Source organism: Dendrobates tinctorius, unplaced genomic scaffold (assembly GCF_039654945.1).
Source record: "Dendrobates tinctorius isolate UK_male_01 unplaced genomic scaffold, ASM3965494v1 ptg000084l, whole genome shotgun sequence".
NCBI lineage: Eukaryota > Metazoa > Chordata > Amphibia > Anura > Dendrobatidae > Dendrobates > Dendrobates tinctorius.
In genome coordinates, this window is record NW_027361752.1 from 3,886,658 (window position 1) to 3,908,735 (window position 22,078).

At 41.8% G+C, this 22,078-nt stretch overlaps 1 protein-coding gene across 1 annotated transcript in view; it reads right to left on the reverse strand.

Annotated features, from left to right (window-relative positions):
* EPHA6 (EPH receptor A6) overlaps positions 1–22,078 on the reverse strand; it is a 1,179,434-nt gene that overhangs the window by 71,921 nt on the left and 1,085,435 nt on the right. The window contains exon 13 of the mRNA XM_073584415.1: positions 14,258–14,467. Coding sequence (XP_073440516.1) covers positions 14,258–14,467 — 210 coding nt within the window. The remainder of the gene's footprint in view (positions 1–14,257; positions 14,468–22,078) is intronic.

The window sequence follows — 22,078 nt, forward strand, 5'->3', positions numbered from 1 at the left end:
TGAAGTGAGGTGGGAGAGGGACTGCACATGATGAAGTGATGGGGGACAGCAAATCATGAAGTGGGGTAGGGTGACTGCAAATGATGAAGTGAGGGGAGAATGGGGGACTGCAAATGATGATTTTAGGGTGAGGGATGGGGACAGCAATTGAATTTAGGTGGGGCATGAGGAGAGAAAATGATTAATTGAAGGTGGGGGTGGGGATAGCAAATAATGATGAATTTTGATGGTGGGGGGAGTAAATAATTTACTGAATGTGGGAGAGAACAGTTGATAATGAATAGAGGGTGGGAGAGAGAAGATATGACAATGAATTGGGGTGGAAGGGGCATGTAAATATATTGAAGCAGAGGGGCGGAAGGTACATAGTGGGGAGCGTTGAGGACGCATGGACTGGTAATGAATTGGAGGAAAGAATACAGGTACTAATTAATTTACATATTTATTAGGTGGGGAAAGTGGCTATTTATAGTTGGTGGAGGCACAGTGGTGGATTTTAATTAATATTTGAAATGGTGGGTTGCATAATAACTAATATATTAATGATGGGTGCCCATCTGTATTCAGCTCTTGAAGCAGTGCTCTAGGTAACTATGTGTTATTTTATGTAGAGACGAGTCCTGGCTGGAAGAAGTGATGGCATTCTGCGCTGCATGAAAAAGAAAAGCAAAGATTAAGGACTTCAGCTAGAGACATCACTGGTGAGTCAGTGTGGTACATGTACAATGACAATATACACTGTATATTATATACGTAGGTCTTGTGTATAATGTCACTGGTGATCACTGTATTACCTGTCCACTGACACTATATACAGATCTCCTGGCTCCTGGGTATAATGTCACCGGCGATCACTGTATTATCTGTACACTATATACAGAGCTCCTGTGTAAAATGTCATTGTGATCCCTATATTACCTGTACACTGACACTACATACAGAGCTCCTGTGTATAATGTCACTGGTGATCTCTGTAATATCTGTACACTATACACAGAGCTCCTGTGTATAATTTCACTAGTGATCACTGTATTACCTGTACACTGACACTATATACAAGGCTCCTGTGTATAATAGCACTTAGTATTTGTTTTTTTAAATTATTGATCAGTATTGTATCATTCGGTCACTATGTGGTGGTAATATGTGGTCTGGTCATAGTATGGCGGTATTTGTTCCCTGTATGTGATATTATTCAGTCACTATGTGATGCTAATATGTGGTCTGGTCATGGTGTGGCTCTATTTCTCCCTTGTATGTGGTAGTATTCGGTCACTATGTGGTGGTAATATGTAATCTGGTCACAGTGTGACAGTATTTGTCCCTCGTATGTGGTATTAATGGTAATTTTTTTAAAAAATGTATGTGACTCATTCCTTTAAAGAAAAATACAGAAAAATATACATAAAAAGAGTATTGGATATTTTAAGAAATTTTTAATAGGTTAGAGTAGAGTAGCATCCGGCCAAAAGAGTGCCTTATCGTGGTGGCGGCTTAAAAAATCTTTTGGCCAGAACAAAAGTTGCTGGCTATGTATGTGATATGGTGTTTCATATAAACTGTTAATATCTGATTGGTGAGGATGTAGTGCAAAAGTTGTTTTTCCAAGAGTGGGCGGTGGGGCTGTGGAAGATTTGAGGGGAGAAGACGGAGCTCTGGTGGAGCCTGGGCGGAGTCTCAAGGGGGCCCTAAAATTTTGCCAGTTTGGGGCCCTGAAATTCCTAGTGGCAGCCCTTGGTGTATTTCCATATACTACTACTCCCCTTTTCCCTGGGTGGAGGGAGAGAACAGACTATGGGTGGATTCAGCAGATCAGCAAATTATGTGGCCCTGGTATCTTCACCACTAGAAGTTATCCAGGTAGCAGGGATAGCTAGAGAGCTCCCCTAGCGCTAGGGACAGGGAAGGAGCCCCTGATGCTAGTATATCTGATAATAGTTGCAACATTAACTGTGGCTGAAATCATTTTTTTATCCATCATGGATCCAGTGACTGCTCTGGCAGAGCAACTGCAACAACCCAACCTGGAGGTGGCAGACCTACGCAATGTAGATTTGCAGCACCATAACCCATCAGGTTTAGCGACCGTGACTCCCAGGCAACATCTAGTGGAGCCCAAGATCGCTTTCCCTGACAGGTTCTATGGGCAAGGAGCGAGACAAGTCTGTTATTTTCAGAAAGGACTGTAAGCTTTACTTTAAGTTACATCCTCACTCCGAGGCGCAACGAGTGGGGTTTGTGATTTCCCTCCATCAGGATGACCCCCAAGCCTGGACATTTTCCCTCCCAGCTGACACTCAGTAATTTTTTCAGGTACTAGGTCACATATAAGATGACCCTGACCACGTCTTCCTGGCCGAGTCCATGCTGCGTCAGCTTAAGCAGACAGAAAGGTCAGCGGAGGAGTATTGATCCGAGTTTCGAAGGTGGTACATAGATAATACAGTGAGCTATTAGGGAATGTGAGAACAGGTTGTTTTTTGTAGTATTCAGGAAGAAAAATATTTTTCTACCAACAGGAGCAAAACAGTAGCAATGCAGTGACATGGCAAGAATCTGCATAACTAATCATATGCTAAATAGTTGGAAGTCAAGTAGCCAAGATGATAGTTTTTAAAATGATGGTAGTGTCACATTTGAAGCAGTAGTGGATGGTGAGATATTGAGCCGGATAGTCAAAAGTAAAAAACATTGTTACCCTTTTGCTCTTCACTGTATGTTCTCGGTTCAGGAAATCCCTTTTGTGGGTTATGTCTTATCATCCACTTGTTTTCACATGAATCAGACGAAAGTCCTGGTGGTACTGGATTGGGGTGTTCCTTAGGACTTAATGGCTTTGCAAAGTTTTTTGGGTTTTGCTAACTACTACCATAAATTCATCGAAAAACTTTTTGATAGTGGCCAAACCTCTGACTGATATTACCAGGAAATGGATGGACTTTTCCAAATGGTTCAGGTCGGTCAAGGAGGCACTTGGAAGAAGTTGACGTGTCTGAAGTTGGGGTGGGGGTCTGTATTGTTGCAGTGTGCATCTACTGGTAAATGGCATCTGTGTGCATATTTTTCTAAGAAACTAACATCCATTGATAAAAACTATGACACTGGTAACAGGAAACTCTTGGCAATTAAGTGGTCTTTTGAAGAGTGGCGTCATTTTCTGGAGGAAATAGTACATCTGGTCATTGTAATCACGGTTCACAAAACTCTTGTATATCTAGAATGTGTGAAATGTCTAACGGCTAGACAGGCAAGATGGGCATTGTTCTTCACCAGATTTAATGTTTTTGTTATATATAGGCAGGGGAATAAGAATATTAAGGTGGATGCCCTATCTCATTGTTTTCCTGGGGTTTGAGATCATTGTGAACCAGTTCCTATAGTACAAAAAAGGGGGTGGTTATTGTGTCTATTTGCTCCAATCTTGAAAAGGAGGTTGTAGAGGCTCAGGGGGACGCCACTGCTGACTGCCCATTAGGTAAACTCTTTGGACCTCTCTGTCTAAAAGTTTTAAGTGAACAACATGATTTGGTCTTAGCTGGGCATCTTTGTAATAAAACCACCACAGAGCTCCTTACTCACTGTTTTTAGTGGTCAGTGGTGCACCAGAATGTTTGGGAATATAGAGCAATCTGCAGCATTTTTTCACATTCTAAGACCCCTCATACTCGTACGTCTGGGTCTCCCCAACCATTGGCGATTCTCAGTAGACCTGGACTCATCTATTGGTAGAATTCATCACTGATCTATCGGTGTCAGCAGGTAATACTGTAATTTTAGTGGTGGTGGACACATTCAGCAAGATGTCACATTTCATTGCGCTACCTACAAGACCTTAGCACAAACTTGCATAAAAGATTGTAAAATTACATAGGATTCCTACCAATATTGTTTCTGATTGGGGGGTGCAATATTTCTAAGTTTTGATTAGCATTTTGCGCTCGTTTGGGGATCCATCTGTCGTTATCTTCAGCTTTTCGTCCACAGTATAATGAGCAAACTCAACGTGTTAACCAGAGCCTTGAGACTTATCTTAGGTGTTTTATATCTGAGAATCAGAAGGATTGAGTTACTGACTTGCCTATAGCTCTATTTGCGCTGAATAACCATTGCCATGAGTCTACTGGTAGGTCCCTGTCTTTTCGTAAGTCCCTGTTCATAATCTGCATCTCTAAAGACTTTGCAATAATGCTATAAATGTATACATCTTATCCTGAAGACTGAGTAATAAGCATGATAATCCACAATCTGTATCTATGAAAATTTGCAGTTTACACATTTTAAAACAGAGTAATTTAACCCCTTCACGAAATATTATGTAACTGATTGACATACAATTACGTCATAATAATAATGTGAGCACATGAGCTGTGCCCACACGATCACCGCTGTGAACTCTGCTTAAGTTATAGCTAAACTCTGGCTGTTCCAGCCAGGGTCATTGCCCTCACCACCCCCCAGCTATCTAACTCCCTAAATAGTGATCATAGCATTTAGAAGGCTGGGTGACGAGATGTAATTGTAGACTGCTGAAGTTAGTCAAGACAACCAGAGGTCAAATAATGACCTCTAGGCCTGCCAGCTATGGTAGCCTGTTAGACCATGCCAAAAGTATGGTCGGAAAGGTGTTCTGTCAGTGTCACACTGACAGCTCTATTGCATTGCAGTACACGTGTATTGCAATTAGTGTTGAGCATTCCGATACCGCAAGTATCGGGTATCGGCCGATACTTGCTGTATCGGAATTCCGATACCGACTTCCGATATTTTTTCAATATCGGAAGTCGGCATCGGAATCGGAAGTTCAAAGTTGATTGACAGCCTGACGTCATCATGATGCGCGGTGTGTGCGCATCATGATGCGCCGTCATTTCGGGCCTTCCGGGGGTCTCTGCCGGCCTGCCGGGGGGCTGTGTGGACTGCCCGGGGTCTGTACCGGCCTGCCGGGGGGCTGTGCCGGCCTGCCGGTGGTCTGTGCACCCTGTGGGGGTCTGTACCGACCTGCCGGGGGGCTGTGCCGGCCTGCCGGGGGGCTGTGCTGATGTCCGGGGGTCTGTGCAAGCATCGTCCGATGGGACTACAAGTCCCATCTGGCGATGCCTGCTACCATGACAGTGAGTGACACATTAGCCAATGATGGGACAGTAGTAGTCCCATCATCCGGCTAATGTGTTAAATGTTAAAAAAAAAAAATAAAAAAAAAAAATACTACATACATACTACATACATGCTACATACATACTACATGCTACATACATACTACATACATACTACATACATACATACTACATAACACATATATACTACATACATACTACATACATACTACATGCTACATACATACTACATATATACTACATGCATGCTACATACATACTACATATATACTACATACATACTACATGCTACATACATACTACATGCTACATACATACTACATATATACTACATGCATGCTACATACATACTACATGCTACATACATGCTACATATATACTACATGCATGCTACATACATACTACATGCATGCTACATACATACTACATGCTACATACATACCACATATATACTACATACATACTACATGCTACATACATACTACATATATACTACATGCATGCTACATACATACTGCATGCTACATGCATGCTACATACATACTACATACATACTACATGCTACATACATACCACATATATACTACATACATACTACATATATACTACATGCATGCTACATACATACTACATGCATGCTACATACATACTCCATGCTACATACATACCACATATATACTACATACATACTACATGCTACATACATACTACATATATACTACATGCATGCTACATACATACTGCATGCTACATGCATGCTACATACATGCTACATACATACTACATGCTACATACATACCACATATATACTACATACATACTACATACATACTACATATATACTACATGCATGCTACATACATACTGCATGCTACATACATACTACATGCTACATACATACTACATATATGCTACATACATACTACATATATACTACATGCATGCTACATACATACTGCATGCTGCATACATACTACATGCTACATACATACCACATATATACTACATACATACTACATGCATGCTACATGCTACATACATACCACATACATACTACATACATACTACATACATACTACATGCTACATACATACTACATATATACTACATGCATGCTACATACATACTACATGCTACATACATACTGCATATATACTACATGCATGCTACATACATACTACATGCATGCTACATACATACCACATATATACTACATACATACTACATGCTACATACATACTACATATATACTACATGCATGCTACATACATACTGCATGCTACATACATACCACATATATACTACATACATACTACATACAATACATTCATACAATACATACATAGACATACAGTACATATAACATAGAGTAACATACTTACCAATACTTGTCATATTGTTCCCCGAAGCCATTGTCTTTTACGGAATAAATATTAACATAACAAACCACAAAAATACTCACCCACGATCCGAAGCAGTCCACGAGTGTGTCCCACGACGATCTTGGGTAGAGAACTGCAGCATCAGCTGATGCCGCCGTTCTCTACGGGCTGCAGGAATCCAATGACGGAAGGTAGGTATCCTTCCGCACTGTATTCCTCCGCCACTTAAAAAAAAAAAAGTCCCTAGTCTCACTTTATGCCATTGCTGCGTGGGAATTTCCCACACAGCAATGGCATAAAGTGAGACTAGGGACTTTTTTTTTTTTAATGGGCGGAGGAATACAGTGCGGAAGGATACCTACCTTCCGTCATTGGATTCCTGCAGCCCGTAGAGAACGGCAGCAACAGCTGATGCTGCAGTTCTCTACCCAAGATCGTCGTGGGACACACTCGTGGACTGCTTCGGATCTGGGGGAGTATTTTTGTGGTTTGTTATGTTAATATTTATTCCGTAAAAGACAATGGCTTCGGGGAACAATGTGACAAGTATTGGTAAGTATGTTACTCTATGTTATATGTACTGTATGTCTATGTATGTATTGTATGAATGTATTGTATGTAGTATGTATGTAGTATATATGTGGTATGTATGTAGCATGCAGTATGTATGTAGCATGCATGTAGTATATATGTAGTATGTATGTAGCATGTAGTATGTATGTAGTATATATGTGGTATGTATGTAGCATGCAGTATGTATGTAGCATGCATGTAGTATATATGTAGTATGTATGTAGCATGTAGTATGTATGTAGTATATATGTGGTATGTATGTAGCATGTAGTATGTATGTAGCATGCATGTAGTATGTATGTAGCATGCATGTAGTATATATGTAGTATGTATGTAGCATGTAGTATGTATGTAGCATGCATGTAGTATATATGTAGTATGTATGTAGCATGTAGTATGTATGTAGTATGTATGTAGTATGTATGTGGTATGTATGTAGCATGTAGCATGCATGTAGTATGTATGTAGTATATATGTGGTATGCATGTAGCATGTAGTATGTATGTAGCATGCATGTAGTATATATGTAGTATGTATGTAGCATATATGTAGTATGTATGTAGCATATATGTAGTATGTATGTAGCATATATGTAGTATGTATGTAGTATGTATGTAGCATGCATGTAGTATATATGTAGTATGTATGTAGCATATATGTAGTATGTATGTATGTAGCATGTAGTATATATGTAGTATGCATGTTGCATGCATGTAGTATATATGTAGTATGTATGTTGCATGTAGTATATATGTAGTATGAATGTAGCATGTATGTAGTATGTAGTATGAATGTAGCATGTATGTAGTATGCATGTTGTATGTATGTAGTATATGTAGTATGTATGTTGCATGTAGTATATATGTAGTATGTATGTAGCATGTAGTATGTATGTAGTATGTATGTAGTATGTATGTAGTATGTATGTGGTATGTATGTAGCATGTATGTAGCATGCAGTATGTATGTAGCATGCATGTAGTATATATGTAGTATGTATGTAGCATATAGTATATATGTAGTATGCATGTTGAATGCATGTAGTATATGTAGTATGTATGTTCCATGTAGTATATATGTAGTATGTATGTAGCATGTAGTATGTATGTAGTATGTATGTAGTATGTATGTAGTATGTATGTGGTAAGTATGTAGCATGTATGTAGCATGCAGTATGTATGTAGCATGCATGTAGTATATATGTAGTATGTATGTAGCATATATGTAGTATGTATGTAGCATATATGTAGTATGTATGTAGCATATATGTAGTATGTATGTAGTATGTATGTAGCATGCATGTAGTATATATGTAGTATGTATGTAGCATATATGTAGTATGTATGTAGCATGTAGTATATATGTAGTATGCATGTTGCATGCATGTAGTATATATGTAGTATGTATGTTGCATGTAGTATATATGTAGTATGAATGTAGCATGTATGTAGTATGTAGTATGAATGTAGCATGTATGTAGTATGCATGTTGTATGTATGTAGCATGTAATTTTTTTTTTTTTTTTTTTACATTCAACACATTAGCCGGATGATGGGACTACTACTGTCCCATCATTGGCTAATGTGTCAATCACTGTCATGGTAGCAGGCATCGCCCGATGGGACTTGTAGTCCCATCGGACGATGCCTGCACAGACCCCCGAAGCCTGCACAGCCCCCCCGGCAGGCCGGCACAGCCCCCCGGCAGGCCGGCACAGCCCACCGGAGCCTGCACAGCCCCCCGGCAGGCCGGCACAGACCACCGGAGCCTGCACAGCCCCCCGGCAGGCCGGCACAGCCCCCCGGCAGGCCGGCACAGACCACCGGAGCCTGCACAGACCCCCTGGCAGGCCGGCACAGCCCCCCGAAAGGCCCGTACAGACCCCAGAGAGGCTGTACAAGGGAAAAACAGGATTTTTCTTATTCCGATACCGGAAGTCCCATAGGCTTGAATGGGACTTCCGGTATCGGAATCGGCGATACCGATACTTTTTTTTAAGATCGGCCGATCCATTCCGATCCGATACTTTGAAGTATCGGACGGTATCGCTCAACTCTAATTGCAATGCATTAGAACAGTAATCAACAGGGGTGTAATGGTCTCAGTTGCAGAGGTCGTGACTGGGCCTGAGCAGGTAAGGGGACCGCCGATGCTAGCACAAATGTCAACTGGATGTGCACATTCAGCTAAAGTGTATTGCGGCGCAGAGAACCGCTGGCTTCATGCGCTGCAATACATTCTGACGGCCAATCATAGGCCAACAGCTGAAGTGACTGGGGGTGCGTGGCTGTAAAGCCATGCGCTCCCATCGCTTACATACTGAAGTCAGTTGTCGCATTAAAGAACAGCCTCAGAATGGGGGCATATACCAAGATGGGGCACATACATACCAGGATGGGGGATATCTATACCAGGATTGGGAACATATATACCAGGATGGAGAACATGTATATATACCAGGATGAGGCCCTGGATAAGGGACATATATATATATATATAGTGGGGGTGGTGGGTTCTGGTCCGAATATTGCACCAGTGCCCATCTGCCTCTAGTTACACCACTGGTAATCAGTGTGAAAAAAACTAAATTCTTATAGAGGGAGTAAGTAAAAAATAAAAAAAATAGTTCTTAGTCAACGAGGCAGCACAGTGGCTCGGTGGATAGCACTGCAACCTTGCAGCGCTGGAGTCCTGGGTTCGAATCCCACCAAGGACAACATCTGCAAGGAGCTTGTATATTCTCCCCGTGTTTGCATGGGTTTCCTCCGGGTACACGGATTCCTCCCACATGCCAAAGACATACTGATAGGGAGTTTAGATTGTGAGCCCCATCAGGAACAGTGATGATAATGTATGCAAACTGTAAAGCGCTGCGGAGTATGTTAGCGCTATATAGAAAAAGAAATGTAGAATAAAAAACTATCAAAAAGTCATATGTAAAAAGCTATGGTATCACTGAAGCCATCATCTTTTCTGCAAAAAAAAGCCCTTATTCAGCTCCATCAGTGGAAAATAAAAAAAAAACTACAGCTTTTTCAAAAAAGCCATTCAAAAACTTTTCTTATAGACATTTTTATTTTGTAAAAGCATTAAAACAGCAATAAACAATATAAAGGTGATGTTGCTGTAATCGTACTGACCCAAAGAATAAAACTGTCTTATTACTTTTATCACACAGTAAACAGCATAAAAAAACAAAAACAATTCCTAAATAGCTGTTTTTTGCTAATTCTGCATCCCAAAAACCGTAATATAAAGTAAACTTTGGCTCACATTTATCCTGAGCTGCGGAAGATACTACTATGATAAATTATATTTTCTATGTCAGTAGGCTAATCTTGTTGTGATAATTCTCCATTTGTATCTCTTAACAATATTATTTTGAAACCCCATAATTTGGATCCAGTATGCAAAACTGTGGATTATATCCCCTCCACAGATGACTTCTTGTTTTCTAATAAGATGATTGTACACACAGCCAGAAATGAGGGAGTGAAGGCGCGGCAGTGTCTGGGTGATCTGTCTAATGAATAAATCAGTGGCGATGATTAAATGGGAAAATGAATAAACAGCTGAATGAGTGAATTTATGGGGTTGTTTAAAGAGTGCAGGATCTTCTGTATATGGCAGTGTGCCACAACAGTGCTATTAACATAATCAATAGCAAGAAGCAGTCAATGATCTCTGGTTGCGTATGAGCACAAGCCCTGGTGTGGCCTCAGAAGGCATGATATGGCCTCAGAAGGTGTGAGATCACTACGGTAAACTTCGTTTTGTGTAACATACAGCCTGAGTCAAGGACAATAGGGTTTATGGAAAAAAGAGTGTAAAATATAGATAACTGTCTGACATACTGAGTAGAAACAGATGGAAAGGCATAGCTGGAGAATCCTTAGCTTTCTACCTAGATCTTCACCATTACTAACTTCTTATATGGCTTTTGGAAACCCCCTTGCTCCAGGACTGTAACAGGGTTTTCACAGATTTACCACAACAGAGAGGAGCCAGAAGATCGCAACGTGTGATTTCTCCTTCTTCTGCACTGACTAGAAGCATTTCACCTTCATATTAAAAGGTGTAAATTTCTTTTAGCAGTGCAGGGGTTAATCTTCTCAGTTGAGAGCTCCTGGAGTGTTTAGGCTCTCAGCTGTGCACTGTTAGCCTCTCCCATCTCTTATATAATCTGGGTCCTGGCTAGCTCTCATTTTTAGAGATAGCTTATGTTGCATGGCAGGAAGTTGTTAATGGTTATTGGAGTAGGCGGTTGGTAAATTTATCTGTGACTGTTGTTAGGTTTTGACTGTGTGATCAATCCCTTTCTTCTCCTACATTGGTTTAACCCCATCCTCCACTCCTCGTTGCATTGCTCTGTTATCTGTGTAAATATATTTGTATGTTTGGCAATTTTCGGTGCCCCTGTTCGTATTTACCTTGATAGTCTAGTTGGTGTATTATCGTACACTACTACTCCCCTCTTCCCTGGGTGGGGGAAGGGTACATAATGAGGACGGATTCAGGAGCTAAGGCAAGGTCCCGGCATATACACCCTCAGAAGTAATCCGGGGAACAGGACGAGCTAGGGCGCCGCTAGTGTTAGGGGCAAGGAAGGAGCTCCTGGTCCCGGGACACCCGACAACACAGTTGTGACAAAAAGCTATGCCTTCTTATACACATATTTGTCTACTTTTATGCAGTGCCATTAAATTATGATAAATGATAGGATTATCAGTGGTATTAACATATGCCCCGTCAATTTAAATTGGTTTGTGCTGTGCCTTTACAACACCATCAAGCTAAGGCCACAATCAATAGTCATGCTGGTGCCCATTTCATCACAACCCAAAATGATTTCAGACTCCCAAAATAATTAGAGACCCCAGACTAAACCCTTAGTATAAATTTAGAGACCAGTCATCAAAATAAGTACTGACCCTAGATCTGAACCTATAATACATCCTAATCCTATATCATACAAAAGAATACATAATCCAAAGTGCTTTCAGAACTCAAACAAACCCTTTACCCCACACCTTTAATAGCTCTTATGGCATGCAGTCTTTTTCATTCCTAGGTGCTAAAGCCAACATTCTTACAATGGGTTCAGGAAAGAAAGACTTACTAGACTTGGTACCAGAAGTCAGACTGTGTCACATGATTGATGTCCACTCTGTTCACTGTCTATGGGGCTGCTGGAAATAGTTGAGCGCCAAACTAAGTTTTCTGGCTTTCTTCATTCATTGTCCCATAGATACTGGATGGAGCTGAATTTGAGCCTGTGCACCTCTGCTCCAATATAGATAGGAGAAAGCTAGGTTTCCAAGATTCAGATGCCCATTGTTGGGATTGCTGGGGGTTCCAGTAGTTGGACCTCCAACAATCAGTAAGCTATCCCCTATCATACAGTCATGGCCAAAAGTATTGACACCCCTGCAATTCTGTCAGATAATACTCAGTTTCTTCCTGAAAATGATTGCAAACACAAATTCTTTGGTATTATTATCTTCATTTAATTTGTCTTAAATGAAAAAACACAAAAGAGAAAGAAGCAAAAAGCAAAACATTGATCATTTCACACAAAACTCCAAAAATGGGCCGGACAAAAGTATTGGCACCCTCAGCCTAATACTTGGTTGCACAACCTTTAGCCAAAATAACTGCGACCAATTGCTTCCGGTAACCATCAATGAGTTTCTTACAATGCTCTGCTGGAATTTTAGACCATTCTTCTTTGGCAAACTACTCCAGGTCCCTGATATTTGAAGGGTGCCTTCTCCAAACTGCCATTTTTAGATCTCTCCACAGGTGTTCTATGGGATTCAGGTCTGGACTCATTGCTGGCCACCTTAGAAGTCTCCAGTGCTTTCTCTCAAACCATTTTCTAGTGCTTTTTGAAGTGTGTTTTGGGTTATTGTCCTGCTGGAAGACCCATGACCTCTGAGGTAGACCCAGCTTTCTCACACTGGGCCCTAAATTATGCTGCAAAATTTGTTGGTAGTCTTCGGACTTCATAATGCCATGCACACGGTCAAGCAGTCCAGTGCCAGAGGCAGCAAAGCAACCCCAAAACATCAGGGAACCTCCGCCATGTTTGACTGTAGGGACCGTGTACTTTTCTTTGAATGCCTCTTTTTTCTCCTGTAAACTCTATGTTGATGCTTTTGCCCTAAAAGCTCTACTTTTGTCTCATCTGACCAGAGAACATTCTTTCAAAATGTTTTAGGCTTTATCAGGTAAGCTTTGGCAAACTCCAGCCTGGCTTTTTTATGTCTCGGGGTAAGAAGTGGAGTCTTCCTGGGTCTCCTACCATACAGTCCCTTTTCATTCAGATGCCGACGGATAGTACGGGTTGACACCGTTGTACCCTCGGACTGCAGGGCAGCTTGAACTTGTTTGGATGTTAGTGGAGGTTCTTTATCCAACATCCGCACAATCTTGCATTGAAATCTCTTGTCAATTTTTCTTTTCTGGCCACATCTAGAGAGGTTAACCACAGTGCCATGGGCTTTAAATGTCTTGATGACACTGCGCATGGTAGACACAGGAACATTCAGGTCTTTGGAGATGGACTTGTAGCCTTGATATTGCTCATGCTTCCTCACAATTTGGTTTCTCAAGTCCTCAGACAGTTCTTTGGTCTTCTTTCTTTTTTCCATGCTCAATGTGGTACACACAAGGACACAGGACAGAGGTTGCGTCAACTTTAATCCATGTCAACTGGCTGCAAGTGTGATTTAGTTATTGCCAACACCTGTTAGGTGCCACAGGTAAGTTATAGGTGCTGTTAATTACACAAATTAAAGAAGCATCACATGATTTTTCGAACAGTGCCAATACTTTTGTCCACCCTCTTTGTTATGTTTGGTGTGGAATTATATCCAATTTGGCTTTAGGACAATTCTTTTTGCGTTTTTTCATTTAAGACAAATTAAATGAAGATAATAATACCAAAGAATTTGTGTTTGCAATCATTTTCAGGAAGAAACTGAGTATTATCTGACAGAATTGCAGGGGTGTCAATACTTTTGGCCATGACTGTATAACGCAGATGGTGTCCATCATATGATTTTGGGAATAACCCTTTAATGGTTTTTAGGAGATCCAAAAAATTTCTCGCCATTGACATACCGATCTTTTAATTACCGTACTATATATATATATATAGCATGCTTACATGTCTTTGTGAACTTACTGTGGTTGTGTACGCAGCTTCAGGGTCATCTTCTAACACTCTTGAAAGTCCAAAATCTGAAACTTTGCACACCAAGTTGCTATTGACAAGGATATTCCTGGCAGCCAAATCCCGATGAACATATCCCATGTCAGATAGGTATCTCATCCCTGAGGCAATTCCTCGTAACATGCCAACCAACTGGATGACTGTAAAATGGCCATCATGTTTCTGCACAATAAAGAATAAAGAAAATCAGATTACAATATAGCAAAACCATTTATATCTTGTTTTAGGCTAGTTTCACACTTGCTTTTTTTTGCAGCGCGTTTTTCCCGCAAAAAAACGCATTGAAAAAACGCATACATAAGCATACAACTGCTGCGTTTTTTTCAAGCATTTTTATGAGCATGCATGAAAAAAACGCAGCGTTTTTATGCGTTTGTATGCGTTTTTAGCGCGTTTTTACCGCGTTTGCGTTTTTTTCCAACATTTTTAGGTGGCCCCTCACACTACCCAAACCATGACTTTACTAACCCTAACCCTGACCCTGACCCTAACCCTAACCCTAACCCTGACCCTAACCCTAACCCTAACCCTGACCCTAACCCTTAACCAAATCATACTTAACCCTAACCCAAACCCTAAACCCTAACTAACCCTAACCCTAACCCTAACCCTGACCCTAACCCTAACCCTAACCCTGACCCTAACCCTAACCCTAACCCTGACCCTAACCCTTAACAAAACCATACTTAACCCTAACCCTGACCCTAACCCTTAACCAAACCATACTTAACCCTAATCCTGACCCTAACCCTGACCCTAACCCTAACCCTAACCCTGACCCTAACCCTTAACAAAACCATACTTAACCCTAATCCTGACCCTAACCCTGACCCTAATCCTTAACAAAACCATACTTAACCCTAATCCTGACCCTAACCCTGACCCTAACCCTAACCCTAACCCTGACCCTAACCCTAACCCTAACCCTAACCCTGACCCTAACCCTTAACAAAACCATACTTAACCCTAATCCTGACCCTAACCCTGACCCTAATCCTTAACAAAACCATACTTAACCCTAATCCTGACCCTAACCCTGACCCTAACCCTAACCCTAACCCTAACCCTGACCCTAACCCTAACCCTAACCCTAACCCTGACCCTAACCCTTAACAAAACCATACTTAACCCTAATCCTGACCCTAACCCTGACCCTAATCCTTAACAAAACCATACTTAACCCTAATCCTGACCCTAACCCTGACCCTAACCCTAACCCTAACCCTAACCCTGACCCTAACCCTAACCCTAACCCTAACCCTTAACAAAACCATACTTAACCCTAATCCTGACCCTAACCATGACCCTAATCCTTAACAAAACCATACTTAACCCTAACCCTGACCCTAACCCTAACCCTAACCCTGACCCTGACCATAACCCTAACCCTAAACCCCCTTAACTAACCCTAACTCTAACCCAAACCCCTAAATTCCATGGTTTAAAAAAAAAAACGCATATGCAAAAAAACGCATACATGAGCATGCCAGTGCGCACATATGCGCATCCATAGGCTATAATGGCCATTTTTAGCGCAAAACGTGCGCATATGTGCGCATGCGCTTTTTTGCAGGGCCAAAAAATGCAACATGCTGCGTCTGGAAAATCCAATCGCACACCCCAAAAAAACGCAGCGCATGAAAATCGCATACATGCGCTGACCAGTGCGCAGGTATGCGCACCCATGTTAAATATAGGGGAAAAAACGCATGCGCAGGTGTGCGTTTTTTTCCAGCGCTAAAAAACGCAAATGTGAAACCAGCCTTACTAATATAGAAAATCATTATTCTCAGTATGTTTAGTGAATGGCTACCAAAAGCAACTAAATATAGAAAACAACATATAACCATTCACACATAAATATAACTATGTTTTTATTAAATGAACATATATATCATAAAATGTAAAAATTAATAAAATCAATGGGGAGATACGGTGAAAGACATAAACATTACGTCAGATATGAGGCCACACTTTAAGGAAGGCCAATAGCATATGATATTGTGGTAAACGTTACATAGAAAATCACTGTATATGTACTAAATGTTCTGACCAAGGTTTACAGTATACTGTATATAACACACCTGTCCTGGGTATGGGCTTTGCTCTCCTCGTCCTGGTCCGCTCAACTCTGTTGTGCTCCTCCTTGGCAAATAGCCTGGCGCGCTCTTATCTGCCTAGACCTATATAAGACCCACCAAGACACACACTTGTGTCTTGGTATTAAGACTCTTAGTTTCATCTGGGTTCTGTCTGCCCGAGGGCTCCATTGCTTCCAGTACCTGCTCCATATCCATACCTACTTTCTGGGTTCTGTCTGCCTGTGGTCTCCAGTGCTTTCAGTACCTGCTCCATTTCAATAATTGCTTTCCAGTGTACGGTCTGCCTGTGCTTTCAGTCCTTGCATCCTGCATGTCTTACCTGCTGCACTGACATCTGTGGTCTATATGCCTACCCGGAACAGGGGCTTGGAGGATCCATCTCACCAGATAAGCCGAAACATTATGTATAGTGATGGGCGAACCCATGGATGTTCGGATCCACCGGGTTCTGCCGATCATTTAAAAAATTAGGGTACCAGAACAGAACCCGAATTTGAACCTGGACCCCAATAAGAAGAATGGAGGGCCCGAACATCCATTGTTTGCCATGCTGTTATCTGCGTGACAGTGTTGCAAACACAGGCTCTAATCGGCGGTAATATCGTTACCATCGGCCAGAGAGATGCGGTTCCCACACTGTCAAATGACAGCATGTGAGCTAGCAGCTGTGACTGGCAGTAACCATGACAGATAGGATTATCTTCTCGTGGGATTGGTGAGGAATATGGTGGTTTATTATTTTTTGTCTTTTACAGGGGATATAGGCATCGGAGGATTATTTTCACGTGGGACAGGTGACGGATATGGTTGTTTATTATTTATGGTCTTTTTCAGGGGATATGGGCATCAATAGATTATGTGTAAAAGCAAGTATAACTTTGCTTTTTTATTTTTATTTTTTCAAATAAATGAGTCAGTGTCTTTATTTCAAATAAAATACTTTATTCTTAATGTGTCTGTATTACAATCATACTATGGGGTTAGTAGAGAGGGTGTCTTATAGATGCCTCTGTATTACTAACCTCTGGGCTTGATGTCAGCAGTCAATACAAAGCTGACACCAACCCCAATACTATTACCCTTTTGCCACTGCACCAGAGCAAGTAGGAAGAGCAAGGCAAAGTGCCGGGATTGGTGCATCTAATGGATGCGCCATTTCTGGGATGGATGAGAGCTGATGCTCTTAGTCTGTGAGCAAGCCAATAACATGACTCCTTCCAAGGCTATTAATATCTGCCCTCAGCTGTCTGTTTAGCCTTTGCTATTTATTGAATATAGTCTCCAATATAATAACCAGTAAAGGCTAAGTAAACAGCTGTGAGCTGATATTAATATCCTGGGAACCTTTATGGATATTGTCTCTTTCCCAGAATATTAAAATCATCCCTCTGCTGATTATAGAAATTACGGGAGACCCCCATTCATTTATTTTCAATTATTTTTTTATTAACAAAAATATAAAGGTCACCTGAGTTCATAACAGCTGTTTCTCTAGCTTTGCAAGTTCCAAGGCCGGAATGATGAACACCCGCAAGTCCGGCACTCTGGCATTCAACAGTCTGCCTTGGAGCTACTGTGAGACTGAGTGGTTTGAACTCAGGTAACCTTTCATGCAGCTGGGAGGCCCAGAAACCTCATGGGAAACTTTGAACAGCTTAAACAGATGTCATTACATTGGTACAAATGATGACATTAAACAGTTAAAATGGATAGCGGTAATCTATCACCAGTAAAGATGGCATCCTTAATTTAATCTACTGTTCATGCACGAGGGTGGGTCTTCACAGAGGTCCACCTGTGAATTCACATATTCTCTGATGGGCCAGTCCAAGCCTACTTGTTTTATCATTTTGCAGTTGTGTATGTTCAACTATGAAAAGAGCAGCATTTGAGAAAAATCATACTTTGAAAAGCTGTATGAGGTCCATGCGCCTTGAATTATCTGAGGCTACTGATGGCTTTTTTCCTATATATGTAGACAGTTTATAGTAGGAAGAGACCTGTCACTCTAGGATATCAGGGCTGGAAAAAGCTGCAGGGATCTGCCTTGGACTAGTCATCCAACATGCTCAGTCACTTTCCAAAGTCTTTTTTTTTTTCTGAAATGCAACAGAATTTCAAAGTAAAACATGCATTAACGCAGCCAATGTCTGATTCTTGTCAAAGGTTTGGGCAGCATGACTCTCCTCTTAAGTTCCTTTTAAAGATTTTAGGTCTCAGTGCAAAACTGAGTCCCTAATTTTATCAACCTAGTCTAGTTGCTTTCTATATTTATAGTTTGATAGCACTATATTACATTATTAAAGGGGTTGTCCGGGCTTGTCACATAATCTCAGTGCATATCTGGGCTGCAGAATGCTGACAATAAGTAATTTACCTTCTGTGGCCAGTTTGCAGCGTTTGCTAGATATCATCTCTTGCTTGTAAGAAAAACGTCCGGGGGGGTGTGTGTTCTGGCATTGAAATGAGAACTGGTTGTTTCCTCCTCACTACTTTCACTTTCCATAGATCACTGTTCAGCGTGTGTCTGGGGGAGGAGCAGCTGCTCTCTGCACTGAGGCTGCTAGAGGGGGAGGATTTGTTACTGTGTGATGAGGGCTTCTTCATGTGGACGGGGAGGGCCTGTAGCTATGGAGGGTGGGGTTGTTGCTATAGAGGGCATGTTTTTAGTAGAATAGGAGGAAACGACCAGTTCTCATTTCAATGCCAGAACACACCCCCCCGGACGTTTTTCTTACAAGCAAGAGATGATATCTAGCAAACCCTGCAAACTGGCCACAGAAGGTAAATTACTTATTGTCAGCATTCTGCAACCCAGATATGCACTGAGATTATGTGAAAAGCCCGGACAACCCCTTTAATGACTATTCAGGGTATTGTGCTACTGCTCTCATTGTAACAAGAGACATTCAGGGGTCCCACAACAAAATGACCTGTTGAATGAAATCCCCTTCTCAAATTTCATGATCATGTTGGTTTTGAGATAATCAATATCAGACAAGGGGGTGTTGTGGTAGTATACAATTTGTATTATCAGACCATACAACTGACAGAAATGCAATTATCATATCTATAAAACTGCAGATGGTTAGCAATCAATCACATTGTCAGCAGTTATGATCAGAAGGAATAAGAAATCTCGCTGCGGTATATTACCATCCAACAGTGAAGAGTCGGAGGTTCCGCTAGACACAATCATTAATTTATCTAGAATATTTAAGCTTTTTTTTGTCATCAGAACATTCTGCCTCATAAGAGGGCAGCATATTATAAGGAGAGGCCGGAGAGGCCAGATGGGCCATTATACCACATAGCACTGACATATTGTGTTATTTGTAAGCTAGCCACCAAACTAGACTTCAGCACTTCTGCTGTACTCATGAGGGAGCTTTCCCTCTGATTCTCTCCATCTCCAACCAACACCAAAAGAGTCAGATGTTGTATATCTGCCTTTAAGTACTTTTTTTTTTTTTACCTCGGTAGACTAGTCACTTAAAGACAACACAAAGACAATCTCTCTTCTTAAAAAAAAAGTCCGACCTGATCGCAGCTGATCAGCGTGGATCTGGCACTTTTAGCGCCTGCAGCCAGATGGCAATCATACATTTCACTAGCAGCACACTATAGCCAAAGATATGATTTACGGGCAAGCTGGCCCGTCGGAGTGGGAGCTGACCTTACAGAATGACTTGATTCTATCTCAAAAGCAGGAGGGCGACTGACTTGCACTATGACACCCATATACCTAATAGATGTATGCACAGAGGCTGTTGTTGTGAGGCAACCACTTTAAAGAAATCTGTCACCAGGTTTCTGCTACCTAATCTGAGAGCAGCATAATGTAGGGGAAAGAGACCCTGATTCCAGCAACATGTCAATTACTGGGCTGCTTGCTTTAGTTTTGATAAAATCATTTTTTACAGCAGGTTATCACTAAGGCCGGTTTCACATTTGCGTTAAAGGCCGCAGCGTCGGCCTGCGCACGGCCGCCGCTAAGCCCCGCCCCCTGTCGCGCTCCTCCGGTAGCTCCTCCTCCGGGCGCATGACGCTGCATGCGTCATGCGTCCCCTATCTTTATCACTGAGGACACAGGCCGTGCGCAGTATGTGTTTGGCAGCACCTGCGTCCTTTTGACGGTGCGCCGAGCGCAACCAAATTGCAACAGGTTCCGTTTGGTGCTGGTCGGCGCACCGTCAAAAGGATGCAGGCGCCGCCAAACACATACTGCGCACGGCCTGCGTCCTCAGTGATAAAGATAGGGGACGCATGACGCATGCAGCGTCATGTGCCCGGAGCTACCGGAGGAGGTGCGGCAGGGGGCGGGGATTAGCGGCGGCCGTGTGCAGGCCGACGCTGCGTCCTTTAACGCAAATGTGAAACCGGCCTAAACTAGTAAACGTGTTGCCGTGTAGTTCTCAATTTCTTTTCCATACTTTCATATTCTTGAGCTCTGTATAACCCTGCCCCATCACTGATTGGCAGCTTTCTACCTATGCACAGTATAAATAGAAAGCTGCCAATCATTGGTGTAGGCAGGGTTATACAGATCACCGCAGTCAGACAACTGCTAGATCTGCAGCAGAGAAAACAGATTTTACACAAATTATAGCAAGCAGCCCAGTAAGTACTTAAATTGGTGGAAACAGGGTTTCTGCCTCTACATCATGCTGCCATCAGACGTGGTAACAGAAATCATTTGGATGTGTGCATGCTTAAGCTGGCCATGTATATAGCAAATGGCCAAGCATTTATTTCTCCTGTCACACCGCTGCTCTCATACATACACATCTACACACATACAGTGGGGAAAAAAAGTATTTAGTCAGTCAGCAATAGTGCAAGTTCCACCACTTAAAAAGATGAGAGGCGTCTGTAATTTACATCATAGGTAGACCTCAACTATGGGAGACAAACTGAGAAAAAAAAATCCAGAAAATCACATTGTCTGTTTTTTTTTTCATTTTATTTGCATATTATGGTGGAAAATAAGTATTTGGTCAGAAACAAAATTTCATCTCAATACTTTGTGATATATCCTTTGTTGGCAATGACAGAGGTCAAACGTTTTCTGTAAGTCTTCACAAGGTTGCCACACACTGTTGTTGGTATGTTGGCCCATTCCTCCATGCAGATCTCCTCTAGAGCAGTGATGTTTTTGGCTTTTTGCTTGGCAACACGGACTTTCAACTCCTTCCAAAGGTTTTCTATAGGGTTGAGATCTGGAGACTGGCTAGGCCACTCCAGGACCTTGAAATGCTTCTTACGAAGCCACTCCTTCGTTGCCCTGGCGGTGTGCTTTGGATCATTGTCATGTTGAAAGACCCAGCCACGTTTCATCTTCAATGCCCTTGCTGATGGAAGGAGGTTTGCACTCAAAATCTCACGATACATGGCCCCATTCATTCTTTCATGTACCCGGATCAGTCGTCCTGGCCCCTTTGCAGAGAAACAGCCCCAAAGCATGATGTTTCCACCACCATGCTTTACAGTAGGTATGGTGTTTGATGGATGCAACTCAGTATTCTTTTTCCTCCAAACACGTCAAGTTGTGTTTCTACCAAACAGTTCCAGTTTGGTTTCATCAGACCATAGGACATTCTCCCAAAACTCCTCTGGATCATCCAAATGCTCTCTAGCAAACTTCAGACGGGCCCGGACATGTAAAGGCTTA